The sequence below is a fragment of the Ailuropoda melanoleuca genome, chromosome 12 (assembly GCF_002007445.2).
Source record: "Ailuropoda melanoleuca isolate Jingjing chromosome 12, ASM200744v2, whole genome shotgun sequence".
NCBI lineage: Eukaryota > Metazoa > Chordata > Mammalia > Carnivora > Ursidae > Ailuropoda > Ailuropoda melanoleuca.
In genome coordinates this window covers 18708728-18721672 of record NC_048229.1, presented here as the reverse complement: position 1 = coordinate 18721672, position 12945 = coordinate 18708728, and the positions used below count along the sequence as shown (strand labels likewise).

Genomic DNA, 12945 nt, shown 5'->3' with positions numbered 1-12945 from the left:
CACCCCCTTAAATGAATTTAATACCTGTTTCACAGGATTGTTTTGAGAATTAAATGAGATTGGGTCTCTGAAAGCTCCTACCATAAGCCTTGGTGTATAGGAGGTGTTCATTAAATGTTCTCTCCCTTCTATACCCATAACTTCTTTCTACGAACTAAAGTAGCACTTTGCTTCTAACTCTGAAATAATATCTAAGGGAAAAATAACAACGTGGAAGAAGGATTCTTTTTCAGTGGATTTGCTCCTTGAAGAGCAGAGATGATGTTATCTAGCAGTCTCCAACATAGAGCTTGGAGAGGACCCATGGGTCCAATAAGAGGACCCATGATGTTGGTTGAATGAATGAGCTCCTGGACGCAGTGATGGAATATCTGTACAAACAGGGCTTTTGAGGAGAAGGAAAAGGCAATAACATGTTTAACCCAGAGAAGTTTTTCTGGGTGCTGTCTGGGAATAGTCATAGGAAGCGCTGACCCTGAAAAGAAAGGGATCTTGTTCATTTCATCTACTCAGAGCTATAATAAGCAAGGGCTGAAATTCTAGGAAAAGGCAGGTTTTGTTTCAGTGGAAAAAGGAACAATCAGAACCATTTCTAAAAAATGCAGTGAGACTCAACTTTTGAGGCCATGAATTCCCTGTCCCTGGGGAGATGAGCAAGCTGGATAAATGCTTACCAGAGATCTTGTGGAGGAGGGAATTGTGCGTTTATCAGAGCACTGGCCAGCTCTTTCATTGTAAGTCCGTTAACTCAGTCTTATTCTGCACGTTAGGAATCCCGTCCCTGTACCTCCTGCTACTTTGGGCCTCTAAACTCCGTGGTTTTTTATGCAGGTGAAGATACCTGGAAGTGTCGGGGCTGTGGGGACTATGTCGCTCCAAGCCAGAGACGGTACAGGACTGTCAACGAAGCCTGGCACAGCTCTTGCTTTCGGTAAGTGGTTCTGTCCTCCTGTCTTTGCCAGTGTACTACAGGCCAGCCATGACTTTGTGTTCTGGAAAATACAAAAACAAGTTTCAGACTTGAAAGTTCCCATTTTGGTGTGGGTTGAGGGGATGGGGGAGGGATGTGCCAAGGAAGAGCACATTAGCAAATGTCTGGTGTGAAAGTGAAAGAGCCACCAATGGGCCAGGGAGAGCTAGAAGTAGGGTGAGGGGATGGGAGCAGCCCTTTCCAGGGTGTCCCAGCACCCTCACTTTACAGATGGGGAAACTGAGACCCAGAAAGAGTAACTTTCCCACAGCTACACTACTGATGATGCAGGTGCTTCAAGGGTTGTTTTTAGTGCAGTTGGCAGAGCCAGCCCTTCACCACAGGATGCCTCCCTAGTTTCCTGCTTTTTGTTTTTTAATTTTATTTTAGCTCTTAGGTTATTGTTTGAAGGCAGCTCAGTTTTTTAAAAATAACAACAGAGACTTTAAAGTTGAATTTGTTCCTGTTGCCTGAGACTCAGTTTCCTCATCAGGAAAACATGAATGTTAAAAATTTATCTCATAGATTCGTTAAGATCAAATGAAATCATATATGCCAAGGGCCCAGCTCATGGTAGGCACCCACTGAATGGTTATTTCTTTCCCCTGTGAGATTGGAATCTTCAAGAGTGGGAGCTTGTCTGCATTCTCCAGAACATAAAACAGTGCCTGGCCTGCAGTCATTCCACATTGGAGGGTGGGTGGGCATGTGTGCCCCCGTGGTCTGAAGTGGTAGGGCTGTTGCTCACATCTTGAGAATGAGACAGACTGTAGACAGGCACCATGTGCTGTAGATTCCAGCTCCCACACACAGCTCGTGTTGCAAAGCATCCCCCGTGCTGATATCAAGTAATTTAATTGACCTTTAAGCCCTTGCCTCCACCCGGGAACCATGTGGGGGTTTGGCCTGGAGAGCCTCGGTCTCTGGAAGAGTTGGAGAGGAACTAGCATTTTTTCTGCCCTTTCAGCTCTCACTCAGAGCTCTGCAGTCTTCTCTGCGGATCTGATTGCCTTAGTTCTTCCTTTTACCCTCAGGGAAGTTGATTCTTAGTAAGGATTAGAGCAGAGTGTCTGAGCTATAAGGGACCTACAGGTAAAGCCTTTGGCTAGCCCTTTCATTTAGAGCCGAAGTGAATCTTAACGAGTTGCTAGGCCAAGGCTTACCTTGGCACCTAACCCATATGGTCATATTTATTCCTGCTATTTTCCTATTTGTGTTAATATTTTCTATCCAGAATAATCAGGACGGGGTAGAACAAGCTAATTTTTGGAATTTTTGGATTCTTCTAACACTAAAGAAATTCAGAACCGAAAGAGGCCACCTATTATGTGATATAACCCTTCATTATCACAGTTGAGAGGTCTGTTTTTTTTTTTTTTTAAAGATTTTATTTATTTATGTGACAGAGAGACAGCCAGCGAGAGAGGGAACACAGCAGGGGAGTGGGAGAGGAAGAAGCAGGCTCCCAGTGGAGGAGCCTGATGTGGGGCTCGATCCCAGAGCACCGGGATCACGCCCTGAGCTGAAGGCAGACGCTTAACGACTGCGCTACCCAGGCGCCCCCACAGTTGAGAGGTCTTAAACCAAAAGGACAAAAAAGAGTTACAAAGATAGGTCATGGATGACCAGAGCTGACCTTAGAACTGAAGTCTTAGGTCATTTGTGGGTCCAATCAGATTCTAGCTGGTTAGGGAACATATTTGTGTGTGTGTGTGTGTGTGTGTGTGTGTGTGTGTCAGAGTGGGAGGTAGAGAGAAAAACATACATGCTCAGAAAGAAGTGGCACATTATCATGGTGGATGACTGCAGGCTCTGGAATGAGATTGTCTGGTTTCAAATCCTGGCTTTGCAATTTATTAACTGTCCTTGGGAGACTGCCCTGAGCTTTTTAGGCACCTCATCTATGAAACAGGGATAAGTACTCATCTCACAGGTTGTCAGGGAGGATTAAACGTGATAACCTATATAAAGTGCTCAGCATAGTATCTGACACATAGAAAACCCATAATAATCAGGAGCTGTCACTTTATATTATATTATAACTGTGTCTGTATACACCTACAAGCATGCATTTATTTCTCTTAATACACACCCATTGGTCTTCTAATGTGGAACCTCAGAGATTAAGGTTAACTTTGAACTAACCTGGCACAGTTACACCAAAGATCATGCCTGTGAGGAAACTAGAGCATCTGGGGTAGGTCTCCTATTTACAGCTTTGTCTCAAGGACATAGTCTCTCTAATCCAGCTCTATTGAAGGAGCACATTTCCTGACTCCTGAGCTTTCCCACGAAAACTGGATGACATGAAGTCCTCAGATGGAGCCTGTTAATTTGCCCTGGGGAGACTGGCTGCTTTGGAGCCAACTGACTTTTGCCCAGATTGGAGGAAGATATTCAGGGCTGGGAACAACTGTATCTGACCCCAGAAGTAACCTGGTTATAATGAGCATGAGGCATCACCCTGAATGGTATTTTAAATTATCTGATGAATTCAGAGTTCAGAGTGTCTGGGCATAGGCCTGCTGAAAGCAGGACCCTCCCTCCATGCTACCCAAAGAAATTCATTCTTCATGACTCCCTTCCAGCCTTGCTCTTACCCAGTTGAGTTACTTATAATAAAGGAAATGACTTTTCTTTTCCCCTTCCCCCACACCTTTGTTTTCCTAGTCACAGGGTGGAGCTGGATATTCAATGGAGAAATTGCTGGGGTTTGGCCCAAAGTCTCCTCCCTTTGCCTTCTCCTTACATTACCCCATCCCCCCATCTGCAGCTACATCCGTAATCCTGCCTCTGATAGCCTTCTGCCAGCTTCTCAGGTGCCTGGGACAATAGGAAGTCACTGAAGGCTGGAACTTGGGACTGTACGGCAGACACCAGCTGACAAACCTCCTGGAAGTAGCTTAGTCTGGTGCAGTTGGGCACCTGGCCAGGATCCTTCTGATCCTGGACAGTTGTCTGAGTAGCCCTCCTGCTTCCTCTCCTCAGCCTTCCCTATTTGGACTCTAAGTACCTCTGGCCTTCCCTTTCCCTGAGCGGTGCCACTGGTTCTAGAATTGGGGCCATTCTCTCTGAAGCTGTCTGGAACTGGCTTTCCTCTCCATGGAGGAGGCCAGGAAAGCAGCAAGACTGCATGTTGTTTGTAGCTGAGGTTGAAATATGGGGCTGGCATGTTTTGTGGTAACTTGGCATGTTGGAAAACCAAAGAACCTTGACACGTTTTCTGATGATGGTCCTTTCACCCTCATCAGAAGTGCTTAGCCAAGGAGGAGGGGTTGTGGGAAGAGGGAAAACTGCCTCTATTAATTCGTCTTTATCGCCCTTACCTGGGACTCTCTTGCTTGACCTGGTTGCTAAATGCATTATCAGAGGGGAAAAAAATCACTGTACTTAAGGCTCCTGAGAACTCTTCAGGGCCTCTTTTCTCGGGATCACAAACACAGACTCTTTGAGCTTTCTCTGTTAGAGAAGTGATTTCTAATGCCTGTGCTCTGGAAAAGGAATATTACAAATAGAAAGCTGTTGTCACCTTATCAGGCAACAGACCATTTCCACTAAATTTGTGACTTTGGGAAAGGTGAGTGAAGAAATTGTACACGTAAGCAGCCAGAGACTCTGTCCTGAGCATTTCACATTTGTATCATCTAACTTAATTCTTTTTTTTTTTAAAGATTGATTTATTTATTTCAGAGAGAGAGACAGCGCAGGGCGGGGGTGGGGGCAGAAGGTGAGGGAGAGGGAGAAGCTCAGCGGGGAGCCTGATGTGGGGCTCAATCTCACAACCCATGAGATCATGCCCTGAGCCAAAACCAAGAGTCAGATACTTAACCTACTGAGCCACCCAGGTGCCCCATCTACCTTAATTCTTATAACAATGTGTAATAACTGTAGTACTGGTCATACAGCTCAGTTTCCTCTTCTGTAGCTTCAGAGTAAAAACACTCACCCTGCCTGCCATACCCTGGTGGTGTCAGATAACATTGAAGGGTATTGCTTCTAAGGCTTTATGAACTCGCAAGTGTCAATAAAAGTGCTGTTACGTTTCTTTTGGGTCTTTGGCTCCTAGCATGGAAGTCCATGGAGCAACCCTGCCCTCTGCTGTTACAATGTTAGTGTTGCTGCCGCATTTATGGACCCAGGCCTTTGAGTTTAGTTTGCTTATTTGTCTAGTTTATCTCTAAGGAAACAGCCAGCCAGCAACTCATTAAGGCTGGCAGTTCAACAGGGTACTGGGGCATGCCTGACAGAGGACAAACACCTGGCCTTCCTCTGCCCACACAAGGGAGTCCAGCATGAACAGAGTGGGGCTCCTAGTATATAGCTACAGTATGTGCCCTTCAACATGCCTTAATACTGCTGTTTCTTGGGAAGAGAGAACGAAGATCCCAGAGAAGCCCCACAGCTACTGTCTGGAGCAGAGATAAAGAGGGGTAGGGTGGAGGCAGCGATGGACGGCAGATATTTATTAAGCATTGTATCGGTAGTTTCACTTCGATTATCTTATTCAACCCTTAAAATAACCCTACAACCCCATTTTACACGAAAATAGCAAGGTCCAGAAAGGTAGAAGAACGTGCTCAGGGTCACACACATTTGAACTCAGGTCTTCCTGGCTTTGGAGAGGGTTCTCTTTCCACTGGGACTCCCCAGAAAGAATAGTACATTTGGAGTCAGAAGAACTGGATTTGAGTCTTAGCTGAGCCAGGCTGGCTGTGTAACTGTGGGCAAGTTCCTTTGTCATCGTGAGCCTCAGTTTCTCATCTATAAAAGGTAGCAAAAGTAGGGGCGCCTGGGTGGCTCAGTCGGTTATCTGCCTTCAGCTTAGGTCATGCTCCCAGGGTCCCGGGATTGAGCCCCAAGGTGGGCTCTCTGCTCAGCCGGGAACCTGCCTCTCCCTCTCCCTCTGCCACTCCCTCTGCTTATGTTCTTTCTCTGTCTCTGTCAAATAAATAAATAAAATCTTTTTTAAAAAGTTAAAAAAAAAAAGATGTAAATGTAATCTACCCCATGAAGTAGTTGTGAGGATCAAAGAGGTGATGGATAAGAAAGCACTCTGAAAACTTGAGGACGGTATGATGTAAAGGGTTAGCAGGAAGCAGCACATGGTAAATTAATGCTGCTTATATTAGCAGTTCACATATAATTTTGAGCATCATTTGCTGTATTAAAGGCACCAAATTAGATGATGTTGGGCATACAGATTTAACATAGTGCCCTGGTCTCCTAACTGGCTCCCTCAGACAGCTGAAAAACTGGTAATAATGTGGAGCATTTCTAATAATGGGCTCTAGTCTGGCTTCCATTCTCATTCCCCTGAAACAGTGTTCCCTTAGTAAGTTTCCAGGGGACAGCCACATCTGTCCATCCACTGGCCGCTCTTCAGGCTTCATCTTATATGACCTCCCAGATTGCGCGAGAGGTAGTAGAGACAAGTGAATGAGTTTGGAGTCAGCCTGCTTGGGTTTTCATCCCAGTTTATCCTGAGTCAGCCGACCTTGGGTTTCTTTGCCACAGTTTCCTCATCTAGAAAAGGGGAAGTGAAATGCTTCCTACCTCAAAAAGTTGTGCTGATTCAATTTGATCATGTATTCAAAGCCCTTCACACAGTACCTGGCCATAATTAGGATTTAATAGATGTTAACATTTATTATTAGTGTCTTTGTCACTCTTGAAACCCTTGGCTTCCATGACGTTCCATACTGTCCTGGTTTCTACTCCCTCCCTGCCACTCTTCTGGTCATTCTAATTTGCTTATCCTCTATCTGGCTCTGAATGTCGCTATTTCTCCAAGCACATTCTCTTTCTCCCTAGGCAATCTCACCCACACCTATGGCTTCTGTTGTCCTCCACACATTGATGACCCCAAAATTCATATCTACAGTCCAAACCTTTCCACTGGGCTCTAGTCCTGTCTATCTTGCTGTCAACTTCCCCTGTCCATTTGAGTGTCTTCCAGGCATCTCAGACCCAGCTGGACTTTCAATCTTCCTCCCAAAACTAGCTTCTCTTCAATATAACCTATCCTGTTGATTGGCACGACCATCCACCCCGCTGCCTAAATCAGAACCCGGAAGTGCTTCTTGATACCTCCTCTCTCTTATCCCATATCCACACCTCTCAGTTTTATCTCCAGATTATATTTTGAATGTGTCCATGTCTTTCCATTTCTCCTACCACCATCCTGTTCAGGCTACCATCGTGTCTCCCCTGGATAATTGCAGTAGCCTTCTAACTATGCGTAGTCACTCACACCACCCAATCCATTCTCCACAAAGTGGCCAGAGTGAATGACCTTTAAAAAAAAAATCTGACCACGTCACACTGCTGTCTCTCCATCCTTACATTACCTCCACGACTCTGTAGCACTCTTGGATAAAAACCAGTCCTTAATGTGGCCTACAAAGCCCCTTGTGGTCTCGCCTCTCCCCATAGCCTTCTGCTCTCTCTCTTTCAGTCTCACTGCTTTTCTTCACTGGGTCCAGAACACACCTTGCTTTCTTCTGACAGGCCCTTGTTCCTGCTGTTCTCTCTGCCTGGAATGCCCCCTCACTCCCTTTTGGCCTAATTAACTACTGCTCATCCTTCAGATCTTTACTTGCTGGGGGAAATAATTATAGAATAGGTCATGGCCCCTGTTTTATGCTTTCACAGACCTTCCCTTTGAAGCTTTTTTGGTGGTTTTAACTATACATTTATTCATTTGATTATCTCCTTAATGACATCCTGAGACCTCTAATATTCTGTTAAATATAACCTAGTCATGGACCATGGGACATTTTGCCCCTCATTGTGTCACCACTGAGCACATCATTGGTGTGGGGAAGATATTTGTTGAATGAATTGCCAGGGTGGCCAAGAGATATGATGTAAGTGAGGCCTTTCCCTGCCCTTCCCCATATCCTTCCCTTAGCAGCCACTGTGGCTGCAGTTACCATAAGTGGCAGAAAGGAGTAGGTTCCAGAGATTGGGTTGTTTTAGAAAATTACCTGCAAGTGTCAAGGTAAGAAGTTAAAGCTTTGTCTTCTTGCCCCAAAGGAGACAGAAAGGATGACCCAGGAATCTTGTCCAGGTCTTGAGCTGTACTTCTCTGTAGGTACCAGCCAGACAGGAAGAAACCCTGGAGAGAAAAGCAGTAGAGGGAAGAATGAGTCCAGCTACTCTAGACCAAACTAATTATGAATTGAAATCTGACAAATTTCAGTTCTTTTTTTTTAATGATTTTATTTATTTATTTGACAGAGAGAGAGACAGCCAGCGAGAGAGGGAACACAGCAGGGAGAGTGGGAGAGGAAGAAGCAGGCTTCCCAGCAGAGCAGGGAGCCCGATGTGGGGCTCGATCCTAGGACTCCGGGATCACGCCCTGAGCCGAAGGCAGACGCTTAATGACTGAGCCACCCAGGCACCCCCAAATTTCAGTTCTAATTATAAGTTTGTTTGTTTGTTTGTTTAGAGGGGGAGAGAAGGATAGAGGGAAAATCTTAAGCAGCCTCTATACCCATCACGGATCCCTACACAGGGCTTAATCCCACAACCCTGAGATTGTGACCTGAGCCAAAATCAAGAGTCAGACACTTAACTCCTAAGCCACCCAGGTGCCCCTATCTTTTAATTTATGAGAGAGAGAGAGTGAGAAAAGTGCACAGCGGGGAGGGACAGAGGGAGAGGGAGAGGGAGTCTTAAGCAGACTCCATGCTGAGCATGGAGCTCAACATGGGGCTCAATCTCAGGACCCCGAGACCGTGACCTGAGCCGAAACCAAGAGTCAGGCACTTAACTGACTGCGCCACCCAGGTGCCCCTTTTTATTTGTTTTTTATATTTTACTTATTTATTTTTAAGATTTTTTTGTTTATTTGAGAGAGAGAGAGCACGAGCAGGGGGTAGGAGTAGAGGGAGAGGGAGAAGTAGGCTCCCTGCCAAGCAGGGAGCCTGATGTGGGGCTCATCCCAGGACCCCAAGATCATGACCTGAGCCAAAGGCGGTTGCTTAACTGACTGAGCCACTCAGGCACCCCTGTTTTTTATATTTTAGAAATCTTTGAAGGATAGCATTAGCTAAAGATATATATTAAGTATAGTGTGGAAAAAATGAAATACTTATATAATGTCTTTTACTTATGGGTGATTTTTGGCAGGGAGTGAGTAGGTTGGTGATTCTCCAAGAAGTTGGAAATGAAGTTTGTCCTCTGGGGGTTAAACTACTCAGATCTACATGTAATAAGAGCAGTATCATGTGGTCGTTAAGAGCATAGACTCTAGAACCAGATTGCTTGGGTTCAAATCCTGATTCTGTCGTCTATTAGTTGTGCACATTGGGCAAGTTACTTACCCTTTTTGTGCTTCATTTCTTCATCTCTAAAATGGAGATACTAACCTTCTGCCTACTTCCTAGTGTTATCATGGAGGGGTAAATGAGGGAAGTCCTGTGTAGTACTGGGTAGGAACAGGGCCTCACATGGTGTGAGCACTCATGAGTGTTAGCCATTTGTTATGAGCTACTAGGGAGCCACATGTGTCTCAGAACTGAATAATATGTGAATCGGTGATTGTTAAATATCTGAAGAAGTAATGCTTTTTTTTCAGTTAAAAATCAGTTTTAAAGCCAGTGGAGTAATGAGTAGCCAGCAGTGAAACAGAAAGTGAAACGTCCATGAGGGAAAACTAGTAGCATGCCCAGATAAAAATATCGAATCTGGATTTGGTCACCGGAAGGGAGTTCTTTGGTGTAGACAGGGCAGGTTTGGCTGGCTCACTAGTGCCAGAATGAAATTTCTGTCCATGGCTCATCTCCCTTTAAATCCATGCTCACAGAACAATCCTTCTGATGCGTAATTCAGCTTCTTGGGCTCCTTGATAACTGGAAGGGTCTGAAGGTTCTACCTGTATAGACGATGTAGGTGTTCTAATTTCAATTGTGAATTCATAAATGGACCATAGGACTGATAAATGGTTAGAGCCATCCTAGAATGTCTTCACGTCTCTGGGTACCATGAAGTCCTGTTTCTGGACTTCAGAGGCCACAAATGAGGCCTGAATTAGGGTCATTCACCAAGGTAGTGCTAGCCTTGGAGAGGTCTCTGTGGTCAGCCAGTCACCCTTTCTCTGACCCCAACCCCTTCCTTGTGTCTCTCTTCAGTATTGACCTACTGGTGTGAAAGGGTTTTTTTTGTTTTGTTTTGCTTTTTTGTTTTCGTTTTTTACCTAAATCCTTCCTTTTACAGAAGAAGAAATTGAAGCCCAGAAAGGTTTAATGGCTTGCCTCAGATCACACAGCAAGTCTGTTTTTAGCCAGGTCAAATTATCAGGTCTTCTCTTTCAGGCCAGGGTTATTTTCCTGGCATCACCTGGAGATTTATTAAGGTATCCAAAGCATTTTTTTTTTCCCGCTGCAGCCAGGAGAAGAATGTCTATATAAACACAGTTTTGGACACCGAATGTTGGACATTAAGTTGTATCATAGAGCAACAGTAGATGATTATCTCTAAGGGGTCACAATCTCATTCTTTTTTTTTTAAGATTTTATTTATTTATTTATTCATGAGAGACAGAGAGAGAGAGAGGCAGAGGGAGAGAAGGAGGCTCCCCACAGAGCAGGGAGCCCAATGCGGGACTCGATCCCAGGACCCTGGGATCACAACCCAAGCCGAGGGCAGACACACAACCGACTGAGCCACCCAGGCTCCCCTCACAACCTCATTCTTAAGTGCTTAAGGACTAGTTGGCCAGCAAACTTCCTGTGGACATATCTGCAGCCAGTGTAGACTTGAGACATAAATGCCCTCTTAAGGAGACAAATTTGACAACTAAAGACCAGCACTCTCTTTGGTGTTTTTGGCTTTATGTTCCGTTCATTGGGGACCTCCACTTGCTTAAACACTTCTGAGAACTCTTCACTGCCTGTGGGTGACTCACCTCACAGACCTGCCTCTTGGTGATCTGCCTTTGCCCTCTCCCACCATCCCAGCCTCCTCTCTGATCACCCTTCACATGTGCCCTGCTCTGCAGCTTACAGACCATACTCTGTTATGCCTCAGTGCATTTGCACATGTTGTTCCTTCAGGCTAGAATCCCTCTTGTATGCCTGGTAATCAGCCTTTAGATTCAACTGATACATCTTGTTCCCTGTGGCAGAACCTGCCGGATCCACCCTGAACTTTCCCCACCAAACAGAGCCTTTCTTCGTCTTTGTTATTCTCATACCTCAGTTATAGTTCTGTCAGTATCTGTTTACACATCTAACATCACTCTTAGATTATGAAATTCTCCAAGTCTGGAGCCATATCTAGTTCATCTTTGTATCCAGAGCTTAACCCTAACCCAGAGCGCAGCGGGTGCTCAGTGTTTGTTAGGCAAATGATGTTTTTGTCAAATGACCACCTTTCTTTTTGGACATGTGGATGAAGCCCTTTCAGTATGCATCAACACCATCTCTTTGCTCTGCAGTTTTCTCCCAAGCAAGAGCTTTCCTTCTGAAGTGGGAGAATGGAGAAAGACCTGTATTTATAAATGTCATTACAAAGCCTAAAACCATCAAAGCTCAAGGGATGGCATGCCTTCTGCACTGTGGCAGCTGATTTGCCTTGTATTTTTCCCCCAAGGGCTAGAATTCCCCCTTCCTTTGGGCAGTACTGGAGGGGTGCTAACAAATTCTGTTTCTCCACATTCATCACTATTAGCACGAAAAACCTCCCAAGTACCTCAAACCAGATTTGATGATAGTTTTCTTCTCTCTGTCAGTCACCTTCTGGTCATACCTTCCTGAGGCTGCTCTGTAGTGATCCTGCTTAGATCAGAGGGCACTCTGCTGGGCTCCCATCAATAGTACTGACTCTTACAGCGGCATCAGCTGTTTCTGAAATTGGCTGATGTCAGCCCTTGTGTTTTGTTTCAGTTCCAAATGTGGCCTTTTCATGAGATGACCCTATATGCTGGAGTCATCTTTTCCCACCATACCCTGAGTGCCACTGTATTATCACAGAATTAAAAAGAGAGGGAGCTACTGTGGAGTTACAAATAAGTAAGAACAATACCAGGAAGGTGAAAGTCCCCAGTGAGCCAAGGCTTTACAAAATGTCAACCACCAAACATTTATTTTTTAAGCTCAATCCAGAATGAGAAGGTGAACAACCTATCTTTGAATCATTTCCTCATTTGTAGCCAGGGGGTAATAATGACCTATCCTGCTTGCCTCTCAAGGTTAGTGTGAGAGAAGAATGAAATCAAGTGGAAGAGCCCATAGGAAAGAGTAAAGTAGTGGATTCAGTCTTCAGTGTACATCAGAAACACTGGGGCTTGTTTAAAATGTGGATTCTTGGGCATAGTCTAAGCAATTCTTACCATGTAGGCTTCGGGTAAGGCCCTGGAGCCTTCATTTTCAACAAGCTGCCCCCGGGAGTCTGATGCTGCTGTTCTCTCAACCACATTTCAGAAATACCACTGCAAATCAAATAGCAAGTGTAAAATAGTTATTTGAGGCAGCTTTACTGTCTCGGATCTGGAATCCAAAGACTTGGGTTAAATTCCAGCTCTGCCAATTCCTGGACCCATGACCTCGAATCACAGCCTTCTCTGTGAACCTTAGTTCCTCATATGTAAAAAGGAGATGGCAACCTCAACCTTACAAAGTTTTGAGAATTAAATGAGAGCCTATGTGAGCAAGCCTACCTCAGTGTCTAACTCATGGAACTTAGTGTTTTGCAGAGTGAGAGCTAAGTGTCCACGACTTCTGGAATGTGGTGTCATGTTAACAAACACCCAGCAAAAGATAATCCTTGGCATCCATCTTAAGTGTCATGGAAATCTGGATAGAACCTTAGAGATTTAGTCCAATCCTTTGATTTACAGCTCATGAACTTGATACTAGGAAGGGAGGATGGGAAGCCCAAGATCATGAGGGTACCAAATCACATGAAATGTGTTTAGTTTTTAGATGGAAAATTATTTCCCAGTATACTGAAAAAAGAAAAAAAATGAAAAA

At 44.8% G+C, this 12945-nt stretch overlaps 1 protein-coding gene and 1 long non-coding RNA gene across 2 annotated transcripts in view; one reads left to right on the top strand and one right to left on the bottom strand.

The window, feature by feature from the left end:
* LIMK2 (LIM domain kinase 2) overlaps window positions 1-12945 on the top strand; it is a 56713-nt gene that overhangs the window by 10671 nt on the left and 33097 nt on the right. The window contains exon 2 of the mRNA XM_011220152.2: window positions 832-931. Coding sequence (XP_011218454.1) covers window positions 832-931 — 100 coding nt within the window. The remainder of the gene's footprint in view (window positions 1-831; window positions 932-12945) is intronic.
* On the bottom strand, window positions 173-12406 carry LOC117795180. The gene is made up of 3 exons (XR_004619032.1): window positions 12306-12406; window positions 7957-8087; window positions 173-992 (listed from the first exon to the last, which is right to left on the bottom strand). It is a non-coding gene; the product is annotated as an uncharacterized LOC117795180 (long non-coding RNA).